Below are 26,589 nucleotides of genomic sequence, written 5' to 3'. Positions count from 1 at the left end.
TAATCCGAAACAACGTATAGTCATACCAGTTATACGGATAGTTTGTCTTCTCGTACGTTTGGGAGAGCTCCTCGTGTGGACCGCGAGGATTCAGGTCATTAATTATTAAATTTTGATCCTTTGGTCTATTTTCCTATCATAGTATTTAAGGAGGATTTCAGAGGTCGAAACGGAGTTAATAAACTTATAGGGATTAAACGAATTCCAATAGCAGATCAAAGTCAGAAAGTTGGCTTAAACAGTTGGGAACTAAACACTACGAGTATCGCATCAAAGTCAACTACACGAATGACCAGCTTCGATTGACCCCTTTTAAAATGTTGATCGTTCTTCAAGCGATCTAACAATATAAAACTAAATACATATAAAAAGCAACACTTGCTTTGAATATTATTAAAAATATTTAAATATGATTGAAGTACTCCGGTAAAAAACATATACTTGTACAAAAATACAAGATAAATAATATTGAAAAAACAAAAAACACGTTCTAGTGAATACAAGAAATGATTTTTTATCGCCTAATGTGTGTGTAAACGTGATTTTACGTTTAGGTTGAAATTGATTTATATTTTGATAAGAAAACCATTACTATTTCTTTACTATTATTTTAACTACTATACCATAACTACGCTACTTATTTATGGAAATTAAGATACAGTACAATAGTTTAGGAATGTCACAGGTAATGGGGTGGATATAGTCCTTTGAAATAGTTTTAGGTCACAGTGATCGGTCAAGCGTGAGACGTATTATGTACTCGCTCAAGGAGGATCGATTGTATCCTTTTCTATATATCTATATCTATCCTGATCAGGATTGTGTGACGGTCACAAGTCTATACCGATTGTAAGCCTATCCATCTTGCCCAAGTGTGAATCTGCCCTTGCAAGAACAAGGATTTAAGGAAATACACTCTCTAATAATCTATACTAATATTAGTAAGTTGAAGAAGTTGTTTCTTTGGTTAAATGCATAAAATTCAGGAACTACGGGTCCAATTTTAAAAATTCTTTCAGTGTTAGATAGCCCATTTATCGAGGAAGACTATAGGCTATATATCATCACGCTAAGAACAATAGAAGCGCAGCAATGCGGCTAAAACCGCGGGACACAGCTAGTACATAATGTTTTGAAAATTAAACGCTAATGTCCGCAAAGTAAATTAATGGTTGCACATGTCCACGCGTCTGATTTTGCTGAGCAAAATCCCGGAAGATTAATGGCTCTAAGACTTACTTGACGGTTAACTTCTTGGTAACGAGGACTTTCTTGGTAACTGGAAAGTTCTTATGGGATATAGTGGGATTTCTTAAAGATTTTGTTCATGTTATAGCCATTTTTAGAATGTCGAAATTTTCAGCGTTTCGGTGATGGCATTTTGACAACAAACAGTTGAAAAATATTGTAGGCTATGGTCCAAATTCGCCTATGGTGTTAAATATCACAAAATGTCATCAAAAGTGGATCAGAGGATCGACGTGAAATAGTAGCATACGAATGCTACTACATCTATACTAATATTATAAATGCGAAAGTAACTCTGTCTGTCTGTCTGTTACTCAATCACGCCTAAACTACTGAACCAATTTGCATGTAATTTGGTATGGAGATATTTTGATACCCGAGAAAGGACATAGGCTACCTTTTATTGCGAAATATGTACCACGGGCGAAGCCGGGGCGGACCTCTAGTATTGTATATATTTTCATAAACAAAAAACATATACAAATATGTTCATCAGTTTTTTTTACTCTTTGTTATAGAAGTCCATGCATTATTCTTTACTGTACTCTCACAATAACTCTCAATACCATACCTTCAAAATAACTCAAAGTAAATAACTTATATAGCCTGTACATTGATCGGATGTACATCTAATACAGCAACAGTGTACACGATACATATAAAGGAAGCCAGTGTCATAGCAATCAGGGGGGCAACGAAGCGTGTATGCTCACTGATGTTTTTAGATCTAGATAGATTATAGATATCTATAGTTATACTAGCTGTCCCGGCAAACGTTGTTCTGCCTTACTCTTATCACTAGAATCATAACAACGATATTTATTAAATGTGGTTTGGGAGCAGCTGAAGATTTGAGGAATTGAGTTACTATTTAATCACAACCCCTATGAAAGATCGATTTCCTTTCGTATGTGCACAAATTGTTATTTTTTTATTATTGTTTTTAAAGGTTAGTACGAGTATTTTTTAGAAAGAAAAGTTTAAGTACTTGTTATGTAAACATAGATCATACTCTGAATAAATTAAATACAAATAATGCTTAATACCGTTACTACTGTTAAGTAAAAATAGTCAAATATAAAAATTATGAACGAAAAGATTAATAACTTCAGTTCTGCACTTCTTACTTATTTCTAGACTGCTTTGGACAAAAAAGGGACAGCTAAGTATATTAAAAAATATGAACAATATAAAAACAAATACCTATTTCAAGTTTATTATTTCCCAGCGGGAGTTTAGCGAGATTTTAGTATCAAGAAATGAAATCCTTTTTAAATAAAACCAGAGTTGGTTTGTGCGAATTCAAAGTTAGTAAATGTAATGTAGGTCAACAAGTATTATCTCTCGGAACATTAATGTATTGTACATTTAGGGCCGATTTTTCAATGCTTGGATAACACTTATTCGTCGAATAATGTATAAAACTACCATTTTAAAAACGTATTCTAATTGCCCGTATTTGACAGTTTACGTGACATTTTAATATTATCGTATAATACTTTATTGGACAGATAAGTTTTATCCGAGCATTGAAAAATCAGCCCTTAGTATACGAGTGGCAAGTAAAGAAACTTAATATGATAACGGTTTTAAAACAAGATCTTTTTAGGGTTTTTTATTTGTGTGTTCAAATTACATTGGAATTGGTTCAATAGTAAGAGTAATAAACATCCATCCATCCTCAAAAACTTTCGAATTTATAATATTAGTAGGATATCGGAGAAATATATACATAAATCTCGTGTCACAATGTTTGTCCTCAATGGACTCCTAAACCACTTAACCGATTATAATAAAATTCGCACACCATGTGCAGTTCGATCCAACTTGAGAGATAGGATGTAGATTTAAACATGTAGGTACCACGGGCGAAGCCGGGGCGGACCGCTAGTATTTTATAAAATCTATAGATATCTATAAATGAAACCCGTTTTCCTTGGTCACAGCATCACGCGTGAACGGTTGGACCGATTTCGATAATTCTTTTTTATAATATTCCTTGGAGTACGATGATGGTTCTATATATGTAAAGAAAACGTAGATAATTACCACGGGCGAAGCCGGGGCGGACCGCTAGTATTTTATAAAAAATCTAATATATTATCTAATATATTTATACAATCGTAAATACATTGTTCATCAGGTCATCAAGTCATAATAAATATTTTATAGAGGTAGATATTAAACAGCTATTTCAAGGACGTGAATATAATAATTTCACGTGATACTGTCGCGGTCGCTATAGAATAAACACAATGTCATTAACACGGTATTGTTTTTACTATTTATTATTTATTTATATCTTTCTGACGACTTTGTATATTTACCAACGTAAATTATTATTTTTTGTATTTTAGAGAATAATTAATAGTATTTCTATGTGCCTTTAAAAAGATTTCTTTCCATATCTGGATGTGTTTTTTACCATTTTGTTTTGACACCTTCCAAGCTGGTGAGTTTGAATTATTAAACGAATAAAAATATCTGGTACAGAGTCTGAACATCTAACAAAAAATGCATTTTTTGTATGCTCTGTGCACGCACTGTTACTTTGAAACTTGACGTTTAAATTCAAGTTACTCTACTCACTATAAACCACAATATTTTCTCACACTACACAACCATTTATCATTGACCCCTCCTCTCCTCAACTACCCGCAAATCATTTCACGGTAGTTGGTACATCCCGGGGCTCAAGTAAGTCTGGTCGTTATAATGATAGTCATTACCCGACCTTCACGTTATGCGTTGTATGCATGTGAAAATTGCAGTTGGATGGGCGTTTTTCTATTTTTAGCTTGCATTATTTTTAACCGATTGTGAAAAAAGGAAGTTATTGTTGACATGTGTTTCTATAAAAAGTTTATTATTTAATTACAAACAGACAGCTCACAACATAATTTAAAATATAAGGATGATAAGATGAAGGAAGTTGATAGTTTAATAAACAGGCTAGGCTATTAATTAAATGACTGATGAAGCACCTTGCCAATAACAGTGCAACCGAGTTTATAAAATAATAGAGAAATAGAATCTGTTCACCTGTACCTATATCAAAGAAACTACCCAGTCCACACTTTTATATCATACTAGCGGTCCGCCCTGGCTTCGCCCGTGGTACATATTTCGCAATAAAAGGTAGCCTATGTTCTTTCTCAGGGTCTAAAGATTATCTGTGCCAAATTTCATCAAAATCAGTCCAGTAGTTTATGCGTGAAAACCATACATACATGCATACATACATACAAATCTTTCCTCTTTATAATATTAGTATAGATTGGAGATTCATAGAACTCTTGGTTTATAGACCCTTGGCACTAGAATATTCGACATTTTCTGCTGGCTTCCAGCCACATGAAATACGTTAAACTCATAAAAATTGATCGTCCTCTTGAGTTGCTACCGTGTGAACGTGAAACGATTAGATCCCAATGGACACTAAGAATTTTCCAGAAGACTGATCATTTACTTGGTAATAAAGAAAATTGATCAATGAAGCCGATGTGAAAAGCACCTGCTCCATATCCTAATAATATAATACCTAATAATAACGGATTTTGATGCAGTTTCTTATAGATAACTAGCGACCCGCCCCGGCTTCGCACGGGTGCAATGCTGATACTAAATACACTACAGAAAAACTTTTAACGTTGTATATAAAAACATAGCGGCCCGGCCGGCCGGTACAGCTGCAAACGGTACGTCCCGCAATTTTTAAATCTGTAATATCTTCGAAAATATTCACTTAAATCATACGGTGTAAAGGGCCATATAGATCTATATTAAATGAACAATGTATTCAAGGTATTTAATTGGTTATGGATTAATGCTGTATTGGTTTAAATCGCTTCGAAAATTAGCCATTATTTGACGTAAAAAGTAAATGACAAAAAAAAGTTATTGTGGGTAATCCATAAGAGATAGACATATGCCATCGCGGACTTTTCTGTAGACCTTTTCAATGTGTACAATACTTAGTACATTATTTTGATAAAACTCGTAGGGTTCAGCCTGCGTTTACAATGTAAGCGGAAAAAATGTAATTATTTACGACATCACATTAGAAACCTCAAAAATAACAGTACTTCTCCACTATTTAATGGATGTTAATATACATATAAACCTTCCTCTTGAATCACTCTATCTATTAAAAAAAACCGCATCAAAATCCGTTGTGTAGTTTCAAAGATTTAAGCGTACAAAGGGACATAGGGAAATAGGGACAGAGAATGCGACTTTGTTTTATACTATGTAGTGATAGTGAAGTGGTGCAGGAGGAAGGTTTTAGCATATAATTTATTAGGTTTTAGGCAAAGAGGGCGAAGCCACGGGTGGAAAGCTAATGAGTAATAATAGAAGAACTTACTTCTGACAGTGACGTTAACTCTATCAACGAAGGAAGTTTCGTTTTCCACACCGCACTCGTAGAGGCCCTCGTCTTCTACCCCCACGTGGGGTAAAAGCAAGCTGCCGTCCACCTGGGAAAGATATAACAATTTAATATTTTAGCCATATCATTAGTGTATCCCTTGCTGTTCTGACAATGCAATGGTTTATGACGTCGTTGGGTTTAGATGTGTCTTTAATTTGACAATTTTATCCTAAAATTTTGTAAAGAAAAAGCCTGAACAATGATTAACTCAGACACTTAAATAATTTTCTAATACTTTAAATGTAGTCTGAAATTTCATCAAAGTTGTCTCTGTATCATTTGATTCGTGCTGAAGCGACTTTACCAACACTATTAAAAATCTAAGACAATAAAGCCATTTTTAAAATATAGTTTTCATAATAAAAAGAGCTACTAAAAATATAAAGCAGTCCATATTCTTTCCTGCAAATAGATTAACCTAAATCAAATTCACCTACAATTTACCGGCATACTAAACTACAATCACCGGAGACATTTTACGTATTCATTCTATGCATTTGTGACAGGGGAAAATGACACTTAGACCCCTGTAATAGAACTGCATTTCCCGTATCCTCCCTTTTGCTTTTACTACCCGTTTTGCCCTGAAGAAATACACTTTTATGGCACCCGAATGACCATCGGTCTATATGATTAATAGGCTGTAATATCCAACCCCATTTCAGTTTCATTTATATGAATTAAACGTGAATCACGCCGGTTTCTGAATGTAGAGATTATGATGATTTTGATAATTTCTTTTAAATTTGTTTTCGACGGACTAAAAAGATAGATTTGAATTTGTTTAGTTTGTAGGTAACGCGATTCTGAAGGATTAAATTATTGTGATCATAATTATTTTAAAGTGTATTAGATTTTTATCAGATCTCATATTATAAATTTTAAAAATGAAAATGCTAAACAGAACGCAGAGATCTGACGACGCGGTTGGCGCAGTGGTAAAGTAACTGCATACTGAGCCGACGGTCCCGGGTTCGATCCCCGGTCAGGGCAAATATTTGTGTGATGAACTCAATTATTTGTTCTTGGGTCTGGGTGTTATCTATATATGTATTTATAAATATTATATTTATCGTCGGCTAGTACCCACAACACAAGCCTTAATTGAGCTTACTGTGGGACTAGGTCGATTTGTGTAATAATGTCCTTTAATAAAAAAAAAGAGATAACGCTTAATTTAATGTATTTCTTTAGTACCTATGTAATAACTTATTTACTCTTCAAAAAATTATTTCCTATTTTTAGCGTGTAGGCGTTCCAAACGTAGGATGAGATTAGATGTGATGGACCATCTAAATTAATTTTACAGCTGTTAAATGCGTAGGACGGATAAATCTTGTTGGAGATAATATTATGGTCTGGTAAATTTATACTACGTTAACTAAGCAAATTAATTTCTACATTATCTCTGTTTCCTTTTAGAGGACAGCAACACATCCATCTCCTAGTGGCGTGGATGCTTATGGTCGCGTGTATCGCTTAACACCAGGCGACACGTCTGCTCGTTTGCTACCTATCCCATAACATTAAAAAAACGTATACGGATAAAGTAGTAGTGGCAATCCGAACTAAAATCTATCTCTGTGCAAAATTTGCGTGAAAGAGAGATACATAAATAAGTTACGAGTCCATAACAGTAATTGGCGGATAGGACAGTAGGATATTAATGCCCACTCAACGGCTTTCGGGGTTACCAGCTAATTTAGGGTAGGGCTATTATTATTTTGTTTTACTCTTTATAGCCTCACTTGAGCAATAATGCCTACCATTATGTTTGAGAACAGCTTTTCACGGACGTAAATGCTGTTAAATTGTATGCATAGTGGTCCGTTTTTGGGTGCCTTTTGCTCTTTTGCGGAATTTTCAAGTAGTTGCCGTTTGTGATAATAATAAAACAGGTCAGTGTATAGCTATAGAAAAGTACGGCGAATTAAAGTTTTGTTAAATAGCTGTTTATACACAGAATTGAAATTAATATGTAGAATAGAGAAGAATATGAATCTCCAATAGTTTGGGAATCCAAGATAATCAAAATCCTGAAGCATTCTCAAGCCTGACACTAATAACGAAAAAGTAAGAAGCTTTTTAGGTGAGGGTCATTGAATATCCTATAGACCATCAAGGAATTACGAATCTGGATAAATTGAGCGATAAAACTTATTTAATCAACGTTTCAATTACACATTTTTGATTCTTTCTTCCGTAAGTCAGAAAAGTTGAAAGTGAAGGACAGATGAACTGATTAAACGAATCAGTGACAAATTATTTTCCATAGATAGGGACAGTAGATTCTGTTTTTTCTTGTGTTATTGTTGACAATATTTTTAGCAAGCAAAGTTAAAAGTCAGAGAAACTTTTAATACATAAACTTTTAAAGAGACATAAAATACGAACTTACTACAATTATAACATGAATTATTATTATTTATTAACCAAAGCATTAGAACAATTTATAACTTGTATTAAACTTTGGACAGTCCTTTCTGAAATGTTGGTAACATTTCAGAAAGGACTATCCACAGAATATTAACGTTTTTGAATCATATAAATCTGTAAGGAAACAAAAACACGAAAAGGGGGTTAATTATAATTAAAGGCTTAATTTTTCACACAAAGTGAGTAGGGCGTGACTGGGGTGTGCTGAAATATGCTACCTCATGTTTTCATACCTCATACCTATAAGCAGTGCAGAATTAAGCAGGCGTGGAGCCCGTAACTAATTCTTTTACGGGGCCTTTGATCTACTTTGTGTTCTTAAGTATAAAGTGGTAAAAAAATAATTCAGAATATTTTTTATAATAAGTTAAAATTGGCATCACCACATCTAATTTTCGCTATTGTTAAATCAGGGATGTTTATTATGATTTTCCAACAATAATGTGCTAGGAATATGTTTGTAAAGAACCACTCTTTTCTTTTCATTTAGTTTGAAGTTTTAGCGAAGCGTTAAGCTTTTGAAGCGATACTATTAGTTATTTACAAAAACATTCCTGGCTATACACTCTCGCACATTATTGGTTGAAAAGCAACCTTAGGGGCCCTATACGGCGCCCTTTTCGCGCGGGGCCCGTAGCAATTGTTACTCTTGCTACTTACTATAGTTAATCCGACACTGCGTATAAGGTATGTTTTTGTGGCCAAGCATGAATGCTCTCGCATCCAATTTTGGAGTTTCCCAATATCAGCCTTAGCGTAATCCTGTAAAATCTTTATTTGTTACGGTCGATTTATTCGTTATGCAAGGGTATGTTTACAATATTTTGTAAACAATTTCGAAGGTAATGTAAAGAGGATTAAATATATTTAAATAAGTACTAGCGGTCCGCCCCGGCTTCGCCCGTGGTACATATTTATGTTTTCTCTACATAAGAACCATCCTCGTACTTCAAGGAATATAATAAAAAAAGAATTATCGAAATCGGTCCACCCGTTCTCGAGTTATGCGCTTAGCAACACATTTTGCGATTCATTTTTATATTATAGATTAACAAACACAATACACAATAAGTCACTGGCATCGCTACAGGAAGTATGAATTTTATTTATATTTTTCTGTTCCCGATAAATAAAGGTATTTTTCTGTCTTTCAAGTTTCAATGGAGCATTTTCTTTCAAGTAAAATTTTGGGTAAATGCAAGATCATCCAGAATTGTTATTTGTTTTTTGAGTGCTATTAATAAACATAATGAAACAAATTGGTAGTTCATATTTCTGGTTCTTACAGCAACTTTATTGAGTTATAAATAATATAAAAAGTCTTTCATTTCATAAAGTACCCGCGTAAAATTCAATACTTGGAACACGATATCAAATTACGTAATTACTTATTAGGTCACCCGCATACTCCTTTGTTTACCATAGAATAAATAGGTATAAGTGTTTTTATCATTTATCGGATTAAAAAAAACATTGAAAAATCTATCCTAACCGACATACCTCTATTATTGTTAGTGTTGCCTGGCAAAGATTGCTTCCTAGCGACATGGCCGCCTATTGCCATTGCTATTTTTTGTACGCCTTTATTTTACGCATAAATTTTATGTCGTCATTAATTAACGCGCTTTTATTAGCTTCACCTGTATTGTGACAATATAATAATTTCATGAGCGTGTTCTTTTTTTTTGTTTTTTTTTTTTTACTACATAATTAATTTTTACCTGTTTTTCCAAAGTCAAATAAAGCCTAGTCAAAATGCACATATCGTGTTTCGATCTAGGTTCAAGTGGATAGGTGACCTGGCCTTGCGGTGTGGCTGCCTTGAACACCGATCAATATGCCCGTCTCCTTTGTACAAAGTCGAAAACTGTGTAAGATTTCATTTAAACTTTATCAGACTGCATACGGTGTGACGTGGGGAAGGGAACGGCTGGATGCATAAGTTTATGACCTAGTTTTGGGTGGTATCTTTTTAGAAGTGTGGGAATATTTGATGATCATACATTCGGTGAAGTTCGATGGACGGAAGGACAAAATAAAATAAAATTTTCATCCAATAACGGGTCAATTACGGGAAGTTTTGAGCAGTTTTCAGCGTAAGAAATGTCAAATGTGCTTCGTGAAAACTAAAAGTAATTGGGTTATTGTTATCTTAACGAAATTTTGTATTTGTTGTAGACAGCTAAGGTATGTTTTGAAAATGAAATTTTCAAATATTTAATAGCATCTCTACTAAAGCAGATCATATTAAAAATTCTCCTCTTTTCCACAATAATAAATTTTACTAATAAATATTTTTAACAAACTTCTAACGTGTACGAAACGTTCCAGAATCTTGAAAGCCTCCATAAATATCTTCAGGCGCTTCTCCGATAGCGTTATATAAAAAGTTAACACAATACTCTCACAAAATGCGTTTGACAGGCGATTTATAACACAAAGAGCTGAATTATTATCAGCGTGGTATGCTGCATAAGCAAATTTCGATCGGCGTGTGATTTCATCCCCTTTCACAATACAATAACGTCTAATTTCCTCTGGAGGGGAAATACTGTTCCCTATATAGGAAAACCGTAGTTCACGAAGCAATTTTAAATTTAATTATTTGAATGAGTATAATTTGACAGGATCTATTAAATTTTATGGCATTTTTATGCAGGGTGTGGTATGTGGTCCATGGATTTGGTAATGTAAAGTACCTTTAATGCTCTTATATAAGGCACTACCCTCATAATCAAGATCTTTAAACATGAAGGTTTGATTATAATAAGAAAATATATACGACCATACAAGTTAGGTACTCATAATTGCTATTTGCAAGTTATCCACTCTTAATATTTGCCTAGCATACGATACTACAAAATATACATAAATTAAAACTTGAATTTTAAGAATGTTTCAACTTTTCATGTTTAATAACAACAGTCGAAATACCTAAAAAGAAAAGTAAATAAAAATCGTCACAAATTTGAAAGTTTATTACAAAAGTTCCCTGAATTACAGTCGAATTGAGAAACTTTAAATTTAGTGCAAGCGCAATTATTTACTTTAGAGTCAGTTAGTAACTTTCAGAGTTCCATGAGATTTAAGTACATAGACACTTTGTATTGAAAATATACAAATTACTGCTAGAGTAATTTCACAAACAATCAAAAAGAGAGAGCATTTATTAACGACGATTCGAAAGTGCTTTTAGAAGAAGTCTGATTGAATAAATAAATGTTTGAGTTTGAGACTTGAGTATGAATTTACTAAAATTGTAAGTAACGATTCATTGATGATATAAGTCGCTTCAGCGATTTGCTTTTTCATCCATATAAAATGTTTTCCAGTCAACATAAGGAGATGAATATATGATATCCTATTAATATGATAAGAAAAACTTTGTTAGAATGTATGTTTGTTACTATTTATACACGAAAAAACTACAGGAGGGATTTGGTTTCAACTTCAAAGGTAATATGGGTTATCACAATAACACAATATGAGCAAAAACAAGAAATACTTGATTTTGCCGGGTTCGCGTGTAAAACCGCGCGGCACAGCTAGTTCAACATAATACATATTACTTACATACTGTAAACGCATCTACGCAGCGATATAAACAACATTCACAGACGAAGTTATCCATAGAAATGTTTCTATTCCAAACGGACTCGGACGCTAGGTCCCCTAGACATGAGTCAGGCGAGGGGACATTAATGCGAAACGTCACGCAGCCCGGCCGCGTCGTTACTCATAGGGGGAGACGACTGCGTCTTATTTAAAAGTTGTAAAAATATTTTATTTGTCGTTTTGTCGCATTGCGTTTAGAAGGGTTAAAGTTTTCAGACAATTTTGTGTGAATAGAAAGAAGACATTGAATGTTTGGGAAGGGTTGTTCTTTCTTAATTTTTTTGGAGTTAAACTTCAAGGCGCGTTGAGAGTGAAATTTCAAGGTTTTGCTATTGTCACGTCATGGAGTAAGGCGACGATTTTAGTATCTTTGAATCTTGCGAAATAAGTTTCAAATCTGAGAAGTATGCTCGGCACACACGCCCTTTTTGTATTATAAGAAGTTATTTATGAAAGGGGAAGATAGTTTTGTATGTATGCATTATAGCACAACGTATTTCATGTTTTTCCATTCAAGTTACACAACGCGTAAAGCGCATTTTCAGCTGGCTAGTTTTCAATTGAGACACACAGTGGCTTGCAACTTTTAGAGTACCTCATATATGTACCTTGTTTTACTGCTATATAATACAATTTGACATTGTTCTTGGGTCAGACGTGAAGCTTTACAAACAAGGTGAAACCAATACTTTCGATTAAAAATAGGAAATCGCCGCCTGCCAAAAAAATGTATAAAATATATACTTAGCCACCTTTTTGTCTTGATTTCATAAACAAAATATTCTTTCTTATTAGAGTAGCAGACATCAAACACACTTAAAACATATATGGGATACCATTAGCTAAAACACGGCAAGCCACAACAAGAGGCAATAAAGTAAAAACTTTTACACCTGTACTTCAGACGGGAGACTCATAAGTAGCAGGTGCGTCCGACTCGCCAGACCGAAAGAGTTAACTCATATCTTATGCGTCTGGCATTTCAGGCATAAAGCTTGCTTTAGTTTTGGTAACGATAAACTTCTTTCATTAAGCTAAAACTTGTAACAAGTGAATTTTTCATGTGAGGGTGAAGGGAATGAACGAAATTCTGAAATGGCACCAAGAATTACGATTATGTGGCAGTTATTTTCACCAACTTATTGGTATTTATTCTCGCAAAATATTATTTCATAGACACACATATAAAAAAGCGTGTGTGCCGAGCACACGTGTCAGAAGTTCTCTGACACATCTTTGACCAGATTTAAAGGTACTAAAATCGTCGCCTTACTCCATGGCGTGGCGGCGTGAAATTTTACTCTCAACGCGCCTAAAGAAGTTTCACTTCAAAACTGACATATGTATAACTTTGAACTAAGTTACAGTAGCAAGTTATAACGTAGAATTTATTAACTTAACATTGGTTTTTAATGAAGTAATAAATCCAATGATTCCAATACATATAAATGATCCCTCACAAAGCTTACACTGTGCATTCAAATGCAGTTGCAGTCGCGAATCAAAAGAGCGCATTTAATCAAATGTGCATTGTATTGACTTGTTGTTTATTGATATTATTTCCGCGGTAATAAGTTTATTTGCTTTGAATTTGAGTATTGATAATTTATGAGAAAGTTTTATAAAATATAATTCGATACTGCGATTCGAATCCCAGCACGTGATCTAATTTAGTGTACACACGTATTAAGAAGTGAAACTTCTTTATGACCTTATTTTTCAAAAAAGGCGCGTAACGGAAAAATGTCACGCGTAACGAAAAAATGTTACACTAAATTTTTTTCCAACCCCGATAAAGAAGTTTCACTTCAAAAAAAATCTCTTTTATAAAGCATTTGATTGCTGTAAAACTAAATACCATATCGATAAATTATTTACAGCACTTGTTGTCTACTAATTCCAACTAAACTGCCATCTAAATATATTTGGAATGAACTTTTACTGACACATTTCATGTTATTATGAAAATACGGAGTACATAGTAGGTAACGGTCCGCAAATCTATTTCTGACCATTAAAATAATATTAAAGTATAAACCTAATTTATTATCAGACAATAATCCTTACAAACAATGTAAACTCGATAATCCAGCAAATGATTATAATGACCTCACCTACCAATCATTATAGGGACTGCCTACATCGGATACAATGTATCAAATTAAAGCGTTGTGGACACTCCCATTCATTATTATTGCTAATCTATTTGTATTTGTTTGTGTATTGTAACTTTTTCTCGGTTCTATAATAGGTACTCTGCGAACGGAAAAACGCTAAATTAGCGTTAGACTGAAATATAAATGGTGATTAAACATAATATATGTTTCACTATTTATAGATGAATGAAGATATGAATGACGTTTCTAGAAAAAATGTTGTGTGGTTTTATGAAACCACGGTAAAAGTGAAACTGTTCGAACGGTTCCGAACACTGCTTTGTGTAGCGCATGTCGCGTGACGGTCGGCTGCCGAGTAGGTATACCTACTCGGCAGCCGCGATACACGCGACATGCGCTACACAGACCAAAAAGTTCGAGACGATGTAATAAAAGTTTCACTTTAAAAATGATTTAAACAATTTACAACAAAATAATGCCTTTAAAGATACAAGATAATCATAGAATTATAAATTCTTGTAACATTTAAAATCACCTAATTATATTCTTATCTATTCATCGTCGTTGTATAATAACAGACGGAAAATAATATTCAAAGTACATTGTAATCCACAAAAGGCGAAATTAACATAACACTGAAGCGTACAAAAATACCTTTTAAATTGGGCATACGTTAATTACTTCGCATAATATGTGATAAACTCTGCGTAAAATATTATACGTTTTTTGTGAGGATACTTCATCATACTAAATCAATATTATGCTGTTCGAATATTTTGAAAGAAAGAAGAAAGAAAAAACATTTATTTCTAGAAAAAGGTACACACACAAGAAGAAAACACAAAATAGAAAAAGAAAGAAAGTACGACACATAAAATTAGACATAAATTAGACGCCATGTTTGTTGAGAATCTGGTACTGTGTGTGCACTGCATTTCCAGAAAAGGGTCTTGACTCAGCTTTCTGCCATAGTCGCAGCAAGCTGCGACTACAGCGCTGGTATTCTGTCAAGACCGATTTTCGATCATTCTTGTATTTTGTACAAGAATCTAATGGACTTTGCCTCAAATTTGAGTGCTTATATTTATCCCTACTATTATTATAAATTTGAAAGTAACTCTGTTTGTCTGTCTGTCTAGTTTACGTATTAACCAGGCTTTCATCTTCTTTATTTTATACTAGCTACTGCCCGCGGCTTCGCCCGCGTGGTGTTTTGATAAAAGGTAGCCTATGTTCTTTCTCAGGGTCTAAAGATTGTCTGTGCCAAATTTCATCAAAATCGGTTGAGAGGTTTAAGCGGGAAAGCGTAACAGACAGACAGACAGCTGTTACTTTCGCATTTATAATATTAGTAGGGATTCACGATTAAATAAAGTTTGTTACCTACTATTTAGTATCGTCTATATTCACGAAAATCGGTATAGCACTTATGTCGTCAAAACGGTAATCGTAAAAAGTATATAAATTGCATTATGTATAAGTTGGTATGGAAAACGATATTTTAATAGTGATATGATTTTCCTATTGGAACGACTACTAGGAAATGCTTTATCTGAAGGCAAGCAAGAAACACCTATAAGTTTCAGAACGTATCCGTATAGGTAATAAATATCCATTTTTACCCTCTATATCTGCTCAGGATATATTATATTATATAGACTTCTTTAAAAAAAACTTCTTAAAAAATTGAATTGGAAAGCATTTAAGTACGTTCAGCTGTACTTTTTTTGTTACTTCTTAGAATTGTACCTACTTAACTACAAAGAAAAAGAATACAAAATCGATCTGTAAGAAGCATGTTTTTTTTACAGGATATAGGTACACAGAAAGATAATAATTTATTGCACACAAAATTAACATAAAAAAATTGAAAGAAAATATACAAAAAATGTACAAATGACGGATGTAATTCACTTCATATTTTTTTCGATTTAATTTAGTGTTTAATTGTTTTATGTTGTCTAAAAGGAAACACAGTTTTGAAGTGAAACTTCTTTAGGCGCGTTGAGAGTAAAATTTCAAGGTCGCGTCATGGCAATACCGTGACGTCATGGAGTAAGGCGACCATTTTGGCATCTTCGAATCTTGCTAAAGAAGTTTCACTTCTGACACGAGTGCTCGGTACACACGCCCTTTTTTTCAATATGTCTCATCATTACCTACTTTCTAAAGTATCTTCGATGTCAGTTTGTCCCAATTAATCGTATTGTTACTGTCTACTGAAACAATCCATTCTGCGTTGACTAGAAACTTTTGTATTTGACCATAGCGGCTGATCAACAAAGAGCACAATTAAGACAATATTCTTTTTCAAACTCTGATTGTTCTAAGCCGACTTGTTATCAATTATTATTTTAAGAACTCGCCTTTTCACTATCTTGATTTCATTCCATTAAGATTCATCTCATAACAGAATCTTCAAATAAGTCAATAATAAAGAACCACAGATTACACAAAGAACCGACCAGAAGTAGTAATCACTGAATAATAATAATAATAAAAAGTTCATTTATTTGCCTTCACAACTTAAAGCTATTACAAACGAACTAAATATATACTGAATATCCAAACAATCAACTTTATAATTCTGACAAAACACACGCTCCTCACAGGCCGGTAAGAAAATCGAATTTCCGAAAAAAAAAAACAAAACTGAGTCACAAAAAGGCGCCAATAAGTACATTCATTCATTAGAGCCGTGATACCGCCTGAAGCGCCCTCATCTCCAGTGCATTATAGTGCCTTTTCGTGATGGCACTTAACATTGCCCTCGTATCGTACATGCCTTTTTATGTTCATAATAAGTTTAAAAATAGCATTTTGTCATTGATTTTAGATCATGCTCTCGATGTTTAGCAGAATTTGATATACAGCCTGCTTTGAATTCCATCATTCAAAGACATGATGAATTGATGATCACATAGACTGTCATATGAAAATGAATCATATTAAAACTCTTTAGATAGAAGAACTATGCCCATAAGAATATGTTACAAGTGGTTATTGAGCGATAGTGCCATGGAAAAGCACTGCTTGAAATTTATTTATTTATGCTCCAAATAATTTATATTCGGCATTCGTTTTGATCTCACATTGTTTAAGACCGTATTTATGAAGACATCGACCACATTGTTTCGCTATTTTAAGTACTTATTTATAATATTGCACTGTCATTCACAATTAAAAGGAGTTTATAGTTCACAAACTAGAGTCCATCAATCCATTAACGCCATAGAACTGACCAATGAAATACACATATACTAAAGTAAACTAGAAACACAACCCACCTTCCAATCGGCTAAAGAGCCACTCAAAAGAATTGGTGACACTTGCATATGAAACTAGAACCAATTACCTTAACCCTTCGCCATAATCTACGAACAAACCATAAATTTCATAAATTCAAAGAGTCACAGTACATTTTTTTAAATCTTAATTTAATTATTGAGTACCTACGTTATTTTAGTCCTTATAGCCATAACAATCTACGGAATACATCAATTTAAAGGGGGATAAAACTAAAAAAAATTCATCTGTATTTTATAAACGAAGGTTTGATCAACCATGGTATCAAATCAAATCATGATATTTCCACTACCATTGGTAAACACAAAACTAAAGGAAAAACTGAAAGAGGACCACCAAAAATCTAAACTCATCCAGAACATCATTCAAATCCACGTTACAAAGCCATTGTGATAGTACCGAGTTAAATTCGCCACTATTCCAATGTTCCAATTGTACTATATTATTTATTTGATGTCAGGGTCATATACGTTAGCGCGGATGTGAGCAGTGAAACTGGCTGCGATTTAAGATTTATCTATTTGTTTAGTAACTGCTTGGCTTTGAATGGTTCAATTTATTGTTCCGTTAATAACAACAAGGATTTTCTTCAAGTAATGGTTATTTAACGTCTTTGTGGCGGAGTGGTTAGAATTCCACAATGGAAAAATTGAATTTTTTTTCAATTTTGGTACCTGGGCGTATGTATTTATGTTCTGGCTTCTGGGTATACATGATTGATGAAATTCTCATCAACTTATAAATTTCCATTCTGTCTCCAATATTCAATCTTCAAGTTGATGGCTAACAACCTACAAGATATCTTAATTTCTAATGCTTACAAATAGTAAAATTCAATTTTTTGTATGTGCCTTTTACACATCAAACAGATGAACTGATAAATAAACAGTAGCCATGCTACTTCTTGCTGAGGAAACAAAATCTTAATAGCGGTACAGTGCTACTATGATTTTACAGTACACACTATAAAATCGTTCAGAGGTCTCCAATCACGTTTAAACGCGCAGTACATACTTCCGAAGAGGCGAAAAGTTTCCTATATCAAAATCCTATATCAGCAAAACTTTGTTTACTTTCCGTGTATTGTCTACATTAGGTCAAGACCGGGTTTGTCGTCACTGGCCATGCCGTTGAAAGTCAAGTGACCTTGACGGTGATTCGCGTCATTTCCTCATTTTTCTTCAAGCCTGACGGTCTGGACAAGTTACAATCTTGTTTAATTAATCGAGACATGTTTTTTGTATTGGAGACTTGGAGATTTTATGGTTAAAATTTCAAGACGTAAACATAGAGCTACTTTGGCGTCAAAATGATGTTTTGGTCATTAGAATAAGTAAAGAAAGGAAGAAAGAGCGGCAAAAATATTTGTAGATAAAAGAAATATTTTTGTAGATACGTCAGTTTAGATAAACAGCTAAAACCTTATTATTTGAATATAAGATGTAGTCGAACGTTTATGGTAATTGCGCTTAACATCGTCATTGTAATTATGTGTGAAATTGTTCCTCAGTTCATTTTCATGATTTATAGATTTGTTATTACTGAAACTAAAAGTAATTTTAAAGTTATAATACGACTTAGAGACTAGGAGTGAATGATTAAGTAAACTACTGTATAGAATTTGAACATTAGAATAATTAATAAAGAAACCTTACTATCCGAGCAAAGAAAAACATGTATACAACAATAAAACAATTAAAAATACGCACCCATATATTTCTCTGTGAATCACAACCATCTTACCAAATTCTTAGAAAACATACACACAAACACCAACTATTTCGCTAACGAGAATCAAACCCACATCCCACATTAGACAGTCATACCAGCTACAATCAGGTCGACATGAATATCTTTGAACAAACAGAGCGTACAGATGAGAAGCTGTAACAATGGCTTCTCGTCTAGCTTCTATACATAATAGCGATCCCACAAACTACCCGCAACGAACTATCTTATACATGAGTAAATGCAATGTGGAATATAAATATTATGTAGTTCACATGTTCCAAATACCTTCTGCTTGCGACTGAACGAGTGATTTCTGAAGAAATATGGAATTTCAGGAGGGAAGTCCAAGACTGTGTGTCAAAATTGTGAATGTTTTGTAGTATCTATTCAAGTGAAAAATTAACCTTTGAGATCCATTAATAAATTGGTGATTAGCAATACTGCGTTAGAACAGTTATTTTAATTATATTTTTAAAGAAAGAAAGAAAAATGTTTTGATGCTAGATCGCGAGTACTAGTTCTAGGAATTTATCTTCACGTTGTGCCATCGTAAGAAATTCGTAACAAGCTCCTCATCAATAAATTAACGAAGTTTTAATTGGTCTAGCCAATACCGAGTCACAACGACGATTCCAATACTGTATGTATTCGAAGAATGTACCAAAAGACCCAAAGAGTTATGTGCCAAATCTACATCACTACCTATAGCTTCTAACGTAAAGAACTTTGAAAAATAAGCCGCTACAAAAACCCAGCATCACAAAAGGCATAATTTCTCTTCCAATTAACGAGAGCACAGAGCTCATATAACAAATAACAATGGGGCAATCTCCTCAATCCGCAGACACGTTGTAATAACTGACAAACAACCTTCATGAACTAACTGTTGAACTAATGACTGAATTACGTGAACGTTTTAGCACTTAAATGCTTGAAGCTACTCTTGTTGGTTTAGTTTTAATAATGGGATTTAGATTGCAGGTGCATAGTTAGATATATGCTATTTGAATACATTTGTAATCATAAAAATGATACTTAGTTGAAATAATTCAATTTCTGCTATAAGCTACGAACACGAAACATTTTTAATTTTTTTTTAAACATTAATTCGACTAGCCTTCTTCTGGAAGAGATATCGAGTCGAATATTTTCAATAAAGGGTACAAACTACAAACCCTTTACTCTCTCTATTTCAAAGATACAAGTGAGGAGGATATAATCACCAAATAACAGGAAGAAATTTGTTTTTATAAAAATAATGGATAAAAAGTCACATGTTATCATGTGTTCGCGACTAATATAGAAGATCAAAGGTCGTGACCGTAACTTTGTAAATACCCGTACGTAAATTTATAAAAATTACGTAAACTTATGAATGCTCTTTAATATCCTTCAGAAGATAATTATTTTCAACTATACTCATCATTTCTAAAATTTATTCTCTTCTAATTTTTTTCGCATGTTTTTGCTCATAAAACTTATTGTGTAACTTTTTTCTATAAGCCAAAATCCTTTACATCTAATACAATTGTCCCAGTTTTTCCTGCACGATCATGATTTTCCGGGTGACTTCATCTCATACGGATTGATATTATTATAAACCCACCATGAAATCATTCAATAAAAACCCAATCTTCATCCCTAGCAATTTATATAACATCATTGACCCTTCTTTTCGGAGACATTTGCCCAAGTGCAATTTGCAATGGACGCAAAATACGATCCCGCCAAATCTGAACCGAACTGGTAACGCTTTGCCGATTCAATTGGAGATAATCAACGAGCAAGAAGGCTATTTGCCATCTCCCTCATCGCTAAGGAGAGGGAAAGAGATGATGGTATTGGTGCTCAGAACGTGGGGTCCGTCAAATTTCACGAATGAATTATTTTTTCATAGCCACGATGCTTCAGCCGAGGCTTTGGGTTCATTAACGAAATTCGTGTTAAAAATTCAGTGGCTCGCCCAAGGTTTCGTAATAAATTGTAATCATTGAAGCCTTTATATTTATTATTTATTTTGGTACGCAAATGATTAAACGATAAAGATGGTTAAGGAATATTTGGCACTATTTCTTATATTTCTTAGATTACCTTTCCAGATTTATTTCCCTACAGTTTTAATGTGTAATCTAACTGTGTTAAGACTTTTCTACTCAGAGGAATTATACCTACGTCTGAGAATCCTAATTCTGCCAATTAATTAATTTTACGATTTATCCAGTCGAAGTAATTGTAGAACGGCATTAATTGCACATAAAAACCTGTTTTGAACGACGATTGTTTACTATCATGTCTAAATCTAGAATTTTAACGTCCTTGTTTGTTTTTTGGAGATAAATGGCAAAATCAATATTTAAACTTCTTATTTGAGAATCAATCACTTGAGATGTTTTGTTTTGGGAAGGTTTGATTGTGGAAATTTACAGAAATAATAATAGTTTAATAAAACTAAAAAAACACGCTTTTTACAGAAAACCGAACTAAAAAATAGAAAATTTTATCAAATTAGTGTATTGTCATCGGTCCTCAATAAATCTACAAAGTTTGAACGAAATCTGGCCGTTTAAAGTGGGTCAAAATCGCGCCCAAAGAAGTCGGTTACAAACATACAAACATACAGGTGAAGCTAATATAAAGCGTGTAAAAATTATAAAGAATTTATTTCAACTCCAAGGAAACAGTTAATGTTTCGTTTTAAATATTGTCGTACCTATCCTACCTCCCCTAACTATCATTCTGGTGATACGACTTCCTCGCTACAACAAAATAGGCACAGCCTTAGTAATAAAATCAGCATTTAATTAAAAGAAAATGCAATCAAACTGACATATTACGGTTATTTACAGTAAACAATACTCTCATCTTAACGATAGCATCAACAAATGAGCACTTAATGGCTATTTAAGACGAATTAACAGCATCCATCCACTTAAGTGGATATCTTGCTACAATCTCAAGTGGCTAACATTCTCAGTTATTTTTCTTAGCAATTAAGTGTTCCAACGACCCGATGTTTTGACGGTCACTTGAATTGGACATTGTGTATTTAATTCACTTTAATAGCGAAGAATTAACGAGATTATATCTTTGATATACGATAGCTACTTGTTTTCAATTAAAATATCAAGAAATTATGTTTAAAGTTGAGGTGTTAAAACGAATAAATAAACGCAATGTTATAAGTAAATTAACATAATGCTTATAAAGCGTTTAAATGGCATTTCAAGTATTTTCTTAATAAACTTATTTCAAATAAGTTTTTTTTGCATACGAATTTAGCACGACCTAACTTCACTTACACATTTATCAAACCACATAAAAATTCTAAAAAACGTTTTAACCACTCTATATAATTCCTAACCTAATCAACAAAGGCGAATCAATTACTTTCCCGCGTCAAATACAAATTCTATTGTTTTCCAACGCTTTGGCAAGAGATGATCAAAGGAGTCACATCCGTGAGGGGATCACCGTGTGGGGGATTTTATTCTTCGTACAGACGCAATATAAACGTAATATAATTTTTAACCTCACCAAAAATATTCCACACGTATTTTTAAGGGTTGATCGGATTAGTAATATATATATGTGGATTTTTTTAATGTAGCAAGTTTAGGGGATTTAATTCTTCTTCATACAAACGCATCTAAACGTAATAGAAATTTAACCTCACAAAGGAAAGAAGATTGTCATATAGCTTATATGTCATATAGCATATACTTTAGGCGTAAAGGGATGATCCGATTAAGCAAAAATGTGTAATTTTGTAACGTTTAGCGCTTAGTTTCACGTTTAGTTTCAGAGTCAATGTTTTTACAATGTGTTTTTAAAGAGTTTGAAGTATGACCTTTAGACAGACTGAGATAGGAGTGTCGTGGTGTCCTGTATAGTGGTATATCGATTAAGGCTAGTAAATTACCATTGCTAGACAAAGGCCTTCCGCAAATAGTGCCTAAGTATACGGTCATTAGCAAGTGTCACCCATCTACCCCATCTACTATACTGTAGAATAGGTAGAATAAATTCGATCAGATTCTAGATGGTCATGGCTAATTTCAAGATGGCGACGATATAGAATAGAGTATAATATCATACACGAGCTTTTTTGACCATACGAATATAATTTTTTTAGTCTCTATCGTGTCTATCTTATATTTTACTAGCTTTCCGCCCGCGGCTTCACCCGCTTTGTCTAAAAATTAATAAATTACCTATATAGTAGATATATACTAAAACCTTCCTCATGAATCACTCTATCTTTTAAAAAAATCCGCATCGAGATCCGTTGCGAAGTTTTAAAGATTTAAGCATACATAGGGACATAGGGACAGAGAAAGCGACTTCACTACATAGTATAAAACAAAGTCGCTTTCCCTGTCCCTATGTCCCTATGTCCCTTTGTACGCTTAAATCTTTGAAACTACGCAACGGATTTTGATGCGGTTTTTTTTAATAGATAGAGTGATTCAAGAGGAAGGTTTATATGTATAATAAGATCCATTAAGTAGTGGAGAAGTACTGTTATTTTTGAGGTTTCTAATGTGATGTCGTAAAAAATTACATTTATTCCGCTTACATTGCAAACGCAGGCTGAACCCTACGAGTTTTATCAAAATAATGTACTAAGTATTGTACACATTGCAAAGGTCAACAGAAAAGTCCGCGATGGTATATGTCTATCTCTTATGGATAACCCACAATAACTTTTTTTTGTCATTTACTTTTTACGACAAATAATGGCTAATTTTCGAAGCGATTTTAACCAATACAGCATTAATCCTTAACCAATTAAATACCATGGATACATTGTTCATTTAATATAGATCTATATGACCCTTTACACCGTATGATTTAAGTGAATATTTTCGAAGATATTACAGATTTAAAAATTGCAGGACGTAGCGTTTGCGGCCGCCCGGCTATGTATTTTATATAGTGTCCGACCGAACTTTCGGTTTCGGTTTCGGTTTCGGCCGAGTTTCGGCCAAAAATCAAGTTTCGGCCGCAGTTTCGGTTTCGGCCAAAATCGGCCGAAACTTTTGCCGAAACCGAAACTTACCTATTTCGCAAGTTCAGTGAACTTAGTTCACACACGTTCACGCTCGCCTAACTTCGTTTTCCTCGGCAACGCTTTGACGGACGCTGTCAAAGCGTTGGTTGACCCACACTGGTGGAAACAATTTTTGATTATCTATGTTGAGATTGGAACTGGGTGTAAATGTAATTAATAATTATTATTTTTATATAAGAGGTACCTAAAAGAGACTTATTATTCTTCTAAGTACAAATACCAATCCAAAGTATTAAAGACTCTTTAATAAAGAGAAAGATCTCAAAATACCAAAACTTAGTATTTAAAGTAACAGTAACAATTACTGATTTGATTTAGATGACTGATTTTACCGAGAACTTAATTTGAAAAAATAATAATAAATGTAAATTTGTTATCATTAATATTTTAAAAATATTATTTTTTTATTTTATATTAAATAAATGATTACAACAATATACTGTGTTTTCCTTTCATGCCCTAATTAAGGCAAAATAATAGGTAAAATGCACCAAAGTTCAGTATTTTTAGAAATTTCATACTAGACCACGTGAGTTTCGGTTTCGGTTTCGGTTTCGGCCGAAACTGAAGCCACGGCCGAACATTCGGTTTCGGTTTCGGTTTCGGCCTGGAAACCAGTTTCGGTCGGACACTAATTTTATACCCGTGCGATGCCGGAGGCCGGAGCGGGCCGCTATATTTTTATACCTATACAACGTTCACAATTTTTCTGTAGTGTATTTAGTATCAGCATTGCACCCGTGCGAAGCCGGGGCGGGTCGCTAGTATATTATAAAGGCGAAAGTTTGTAAGGATGTATGGATGTATGGATGTATGGATGTATGGATGTTTGTTACTCTTTCACGTAAAAACTACTGAACTGATTACAATGAAATTTAGCACACATATAGAGGGTAACTTGGATTAACACATAGGATAGTTTTTATCCCGGAAATCCCACGGGAACGGGAACTATGCGGGTTTTCCTTTGCAAACGCGGGCGAAGCCGCGGGCGGAAATCTAGTTGTTTTATATTATGTAGTGATACAATGTATAGACATATAAAACCGAATTTAAACTAGAACTACTATAAAAATATAAAATCGATATAACTCCACGTGTTCGTTGCAATTCAATGGTTGATCGATTTTTCCATTGCATGTAATCTTATTATCAACCCGTTGACCTGTGTTATATTATATAATGTTCCTAACAAACCATAAAATAAAGGTTATGTAATATTACCGTCTGAAATTAGATTCTATTTCTATTTATAGAGCTTTAGAGGTGATGAATAAATAAACATACTCAGAATAATATTGCTATTGCCTTTGTTACATGATTGTTTTGCGCGTGTAAAGCCATTTTGACAAACAATATATAAATAAGTTTTAATAAAAAAATATTACACTAAAAAAAATGGAATAAAGATAAAAGTTTTATACATTTAACATGAATTTTAATGAGCGGCCTTTTGGTTTATAAAATACTAGCGGTCCGCCCCGGCTTCGCCCGTGGTACATATTTCGCAATAAAAGGTAGCCTATGTTCTTTCTCAGGGTCTAAAAATTATCTGTGCCAAATTTCATCAAAATCGGTCCAGTAGTTTATGCGTGAAAACCATACATACATACATACACACACACCTTTCCTCTTTATAATATTATTATAGTATATATAGTATAGACGATGTATTTTTTATAAACATGTTTTACTACAAACTATAAAAACTATAACGTTATAAAATATACAAAAGCCTTACAGCCGTACGATTTATCACATCTCATCAAATTAATACACCTGAAAGCTTTCGAATGTGGAGACAAATATTGAGTCACAGTATTCCCTTCAGCATCCTTTAATTTATTAGATTTACTTTATTTTTACTGCGTCATCCGAAACGTACAGATTTATAGCAAGCTTCGCCATAGAACGCGTCAGAGCGCTAACCTGACGCCGCGCTATGACGGCGAATTGTGTTGTACTACGCGGTAACATACCGCCAAACGACGTTCTGATGCACGTCAAGTGCGCTTTCTATCTGACAGAGCCAATAGCGCGTAGTAAATTATACCTCGGCGTCATAGCGCTTCAGGTTAACACTCTGACGCGTGTTAAGTATTCAATCTATCGGTAAGGCTCTGTCAGATAAAATGCATATTTAGCGCGCGTCGGAACGTTGTCGTTCCGCTACCGCGTAGGACAACACAATTGGGCGTCATAGCGCAGCGTCAGGTAAACGCTCTGACGCGTGTTAAGAACTCGATCTATCTGTTAAAGCCATTCCATAAATTCCCTTAAAGCTTTCCATGAAATCAAAGAATACTCTTTAAATTTCATTGATTCAGTGTAAATATTTCCATTATCTATGCTAGCGAGCTCCAACAATTGATTCTTAACAAGAGCACCGAGGACTAATAAACTTTAAGCCTTTGTAAATAGTCTGTCTTCGATATCTTTGTAACGATGTACATTTTAATTGTGTTTATATTTACCTACTGACATAAAATTAGATTTGCTAAAAATAATTTTTAAAGCATTTTATGGCACTTTTACGCAAAATTACGTAACCAAATACCAAATAACTGCAGTTAAGTGCCCAGGTAGTATCTCGCACAACGAATATTCTAGACTTAAGCTCATTCATAAAGCAT

The 26,589-nt window shown here is 33.8% G+C and overlaps 1 protein-coding gene and 1 long non-coding RNA gene across 2 annotated transcripts in view; one reads left to right on the top strand and one right to left on the bottom strand.

Moving 5' to 3' along the window:
- The window catches only part of LOC149483637 (uncharacterized), a 202,574-nt gene that overhangs the window by 4,202 nt on the left and 171,783 nt on the right, over nt 1-26,589 (top strand). The window lies entirely within an intron of this gene.
- Nucleotides 1-26,589, bottom strand: part of LOC149483646 (contactin-1a) — a 56,072-nt gene that overhangs the window by 23,489 nt on the left and 5,994 nt on the right. The window contains exon 3 of the mRNA XM_089702808.1: nt 5,615-5,726. Within this exon, the coding sequence (XP_089558934.1) occupies nt 5,615-5,726 (112 nt within the window). The remainder of the gene's footprint in view (nt 1-5,614; nt 5,727-26,589) is intronic.

This window comes from Colias philodice, chromosome 13 (genome assembly GCF_061535455.1).
Source record: "Colias philodice isolate Cphi_HAF_F1 chromosome 13, ilColPhil1 Martin Lab GWU primary, whole genome shotgun sequence".
In the NCBI taxonomy this organism is placed as follows: Eukaryota; Metazoa; Arthropoda; class Insecta; order Lepidoptera; family Pieridae; genus Colias; species Colias philodice.
Note: the sequence above shows the minus strand (reverse complement) of the source record. Positions and strands in the feature narration are given on the sequence as shown.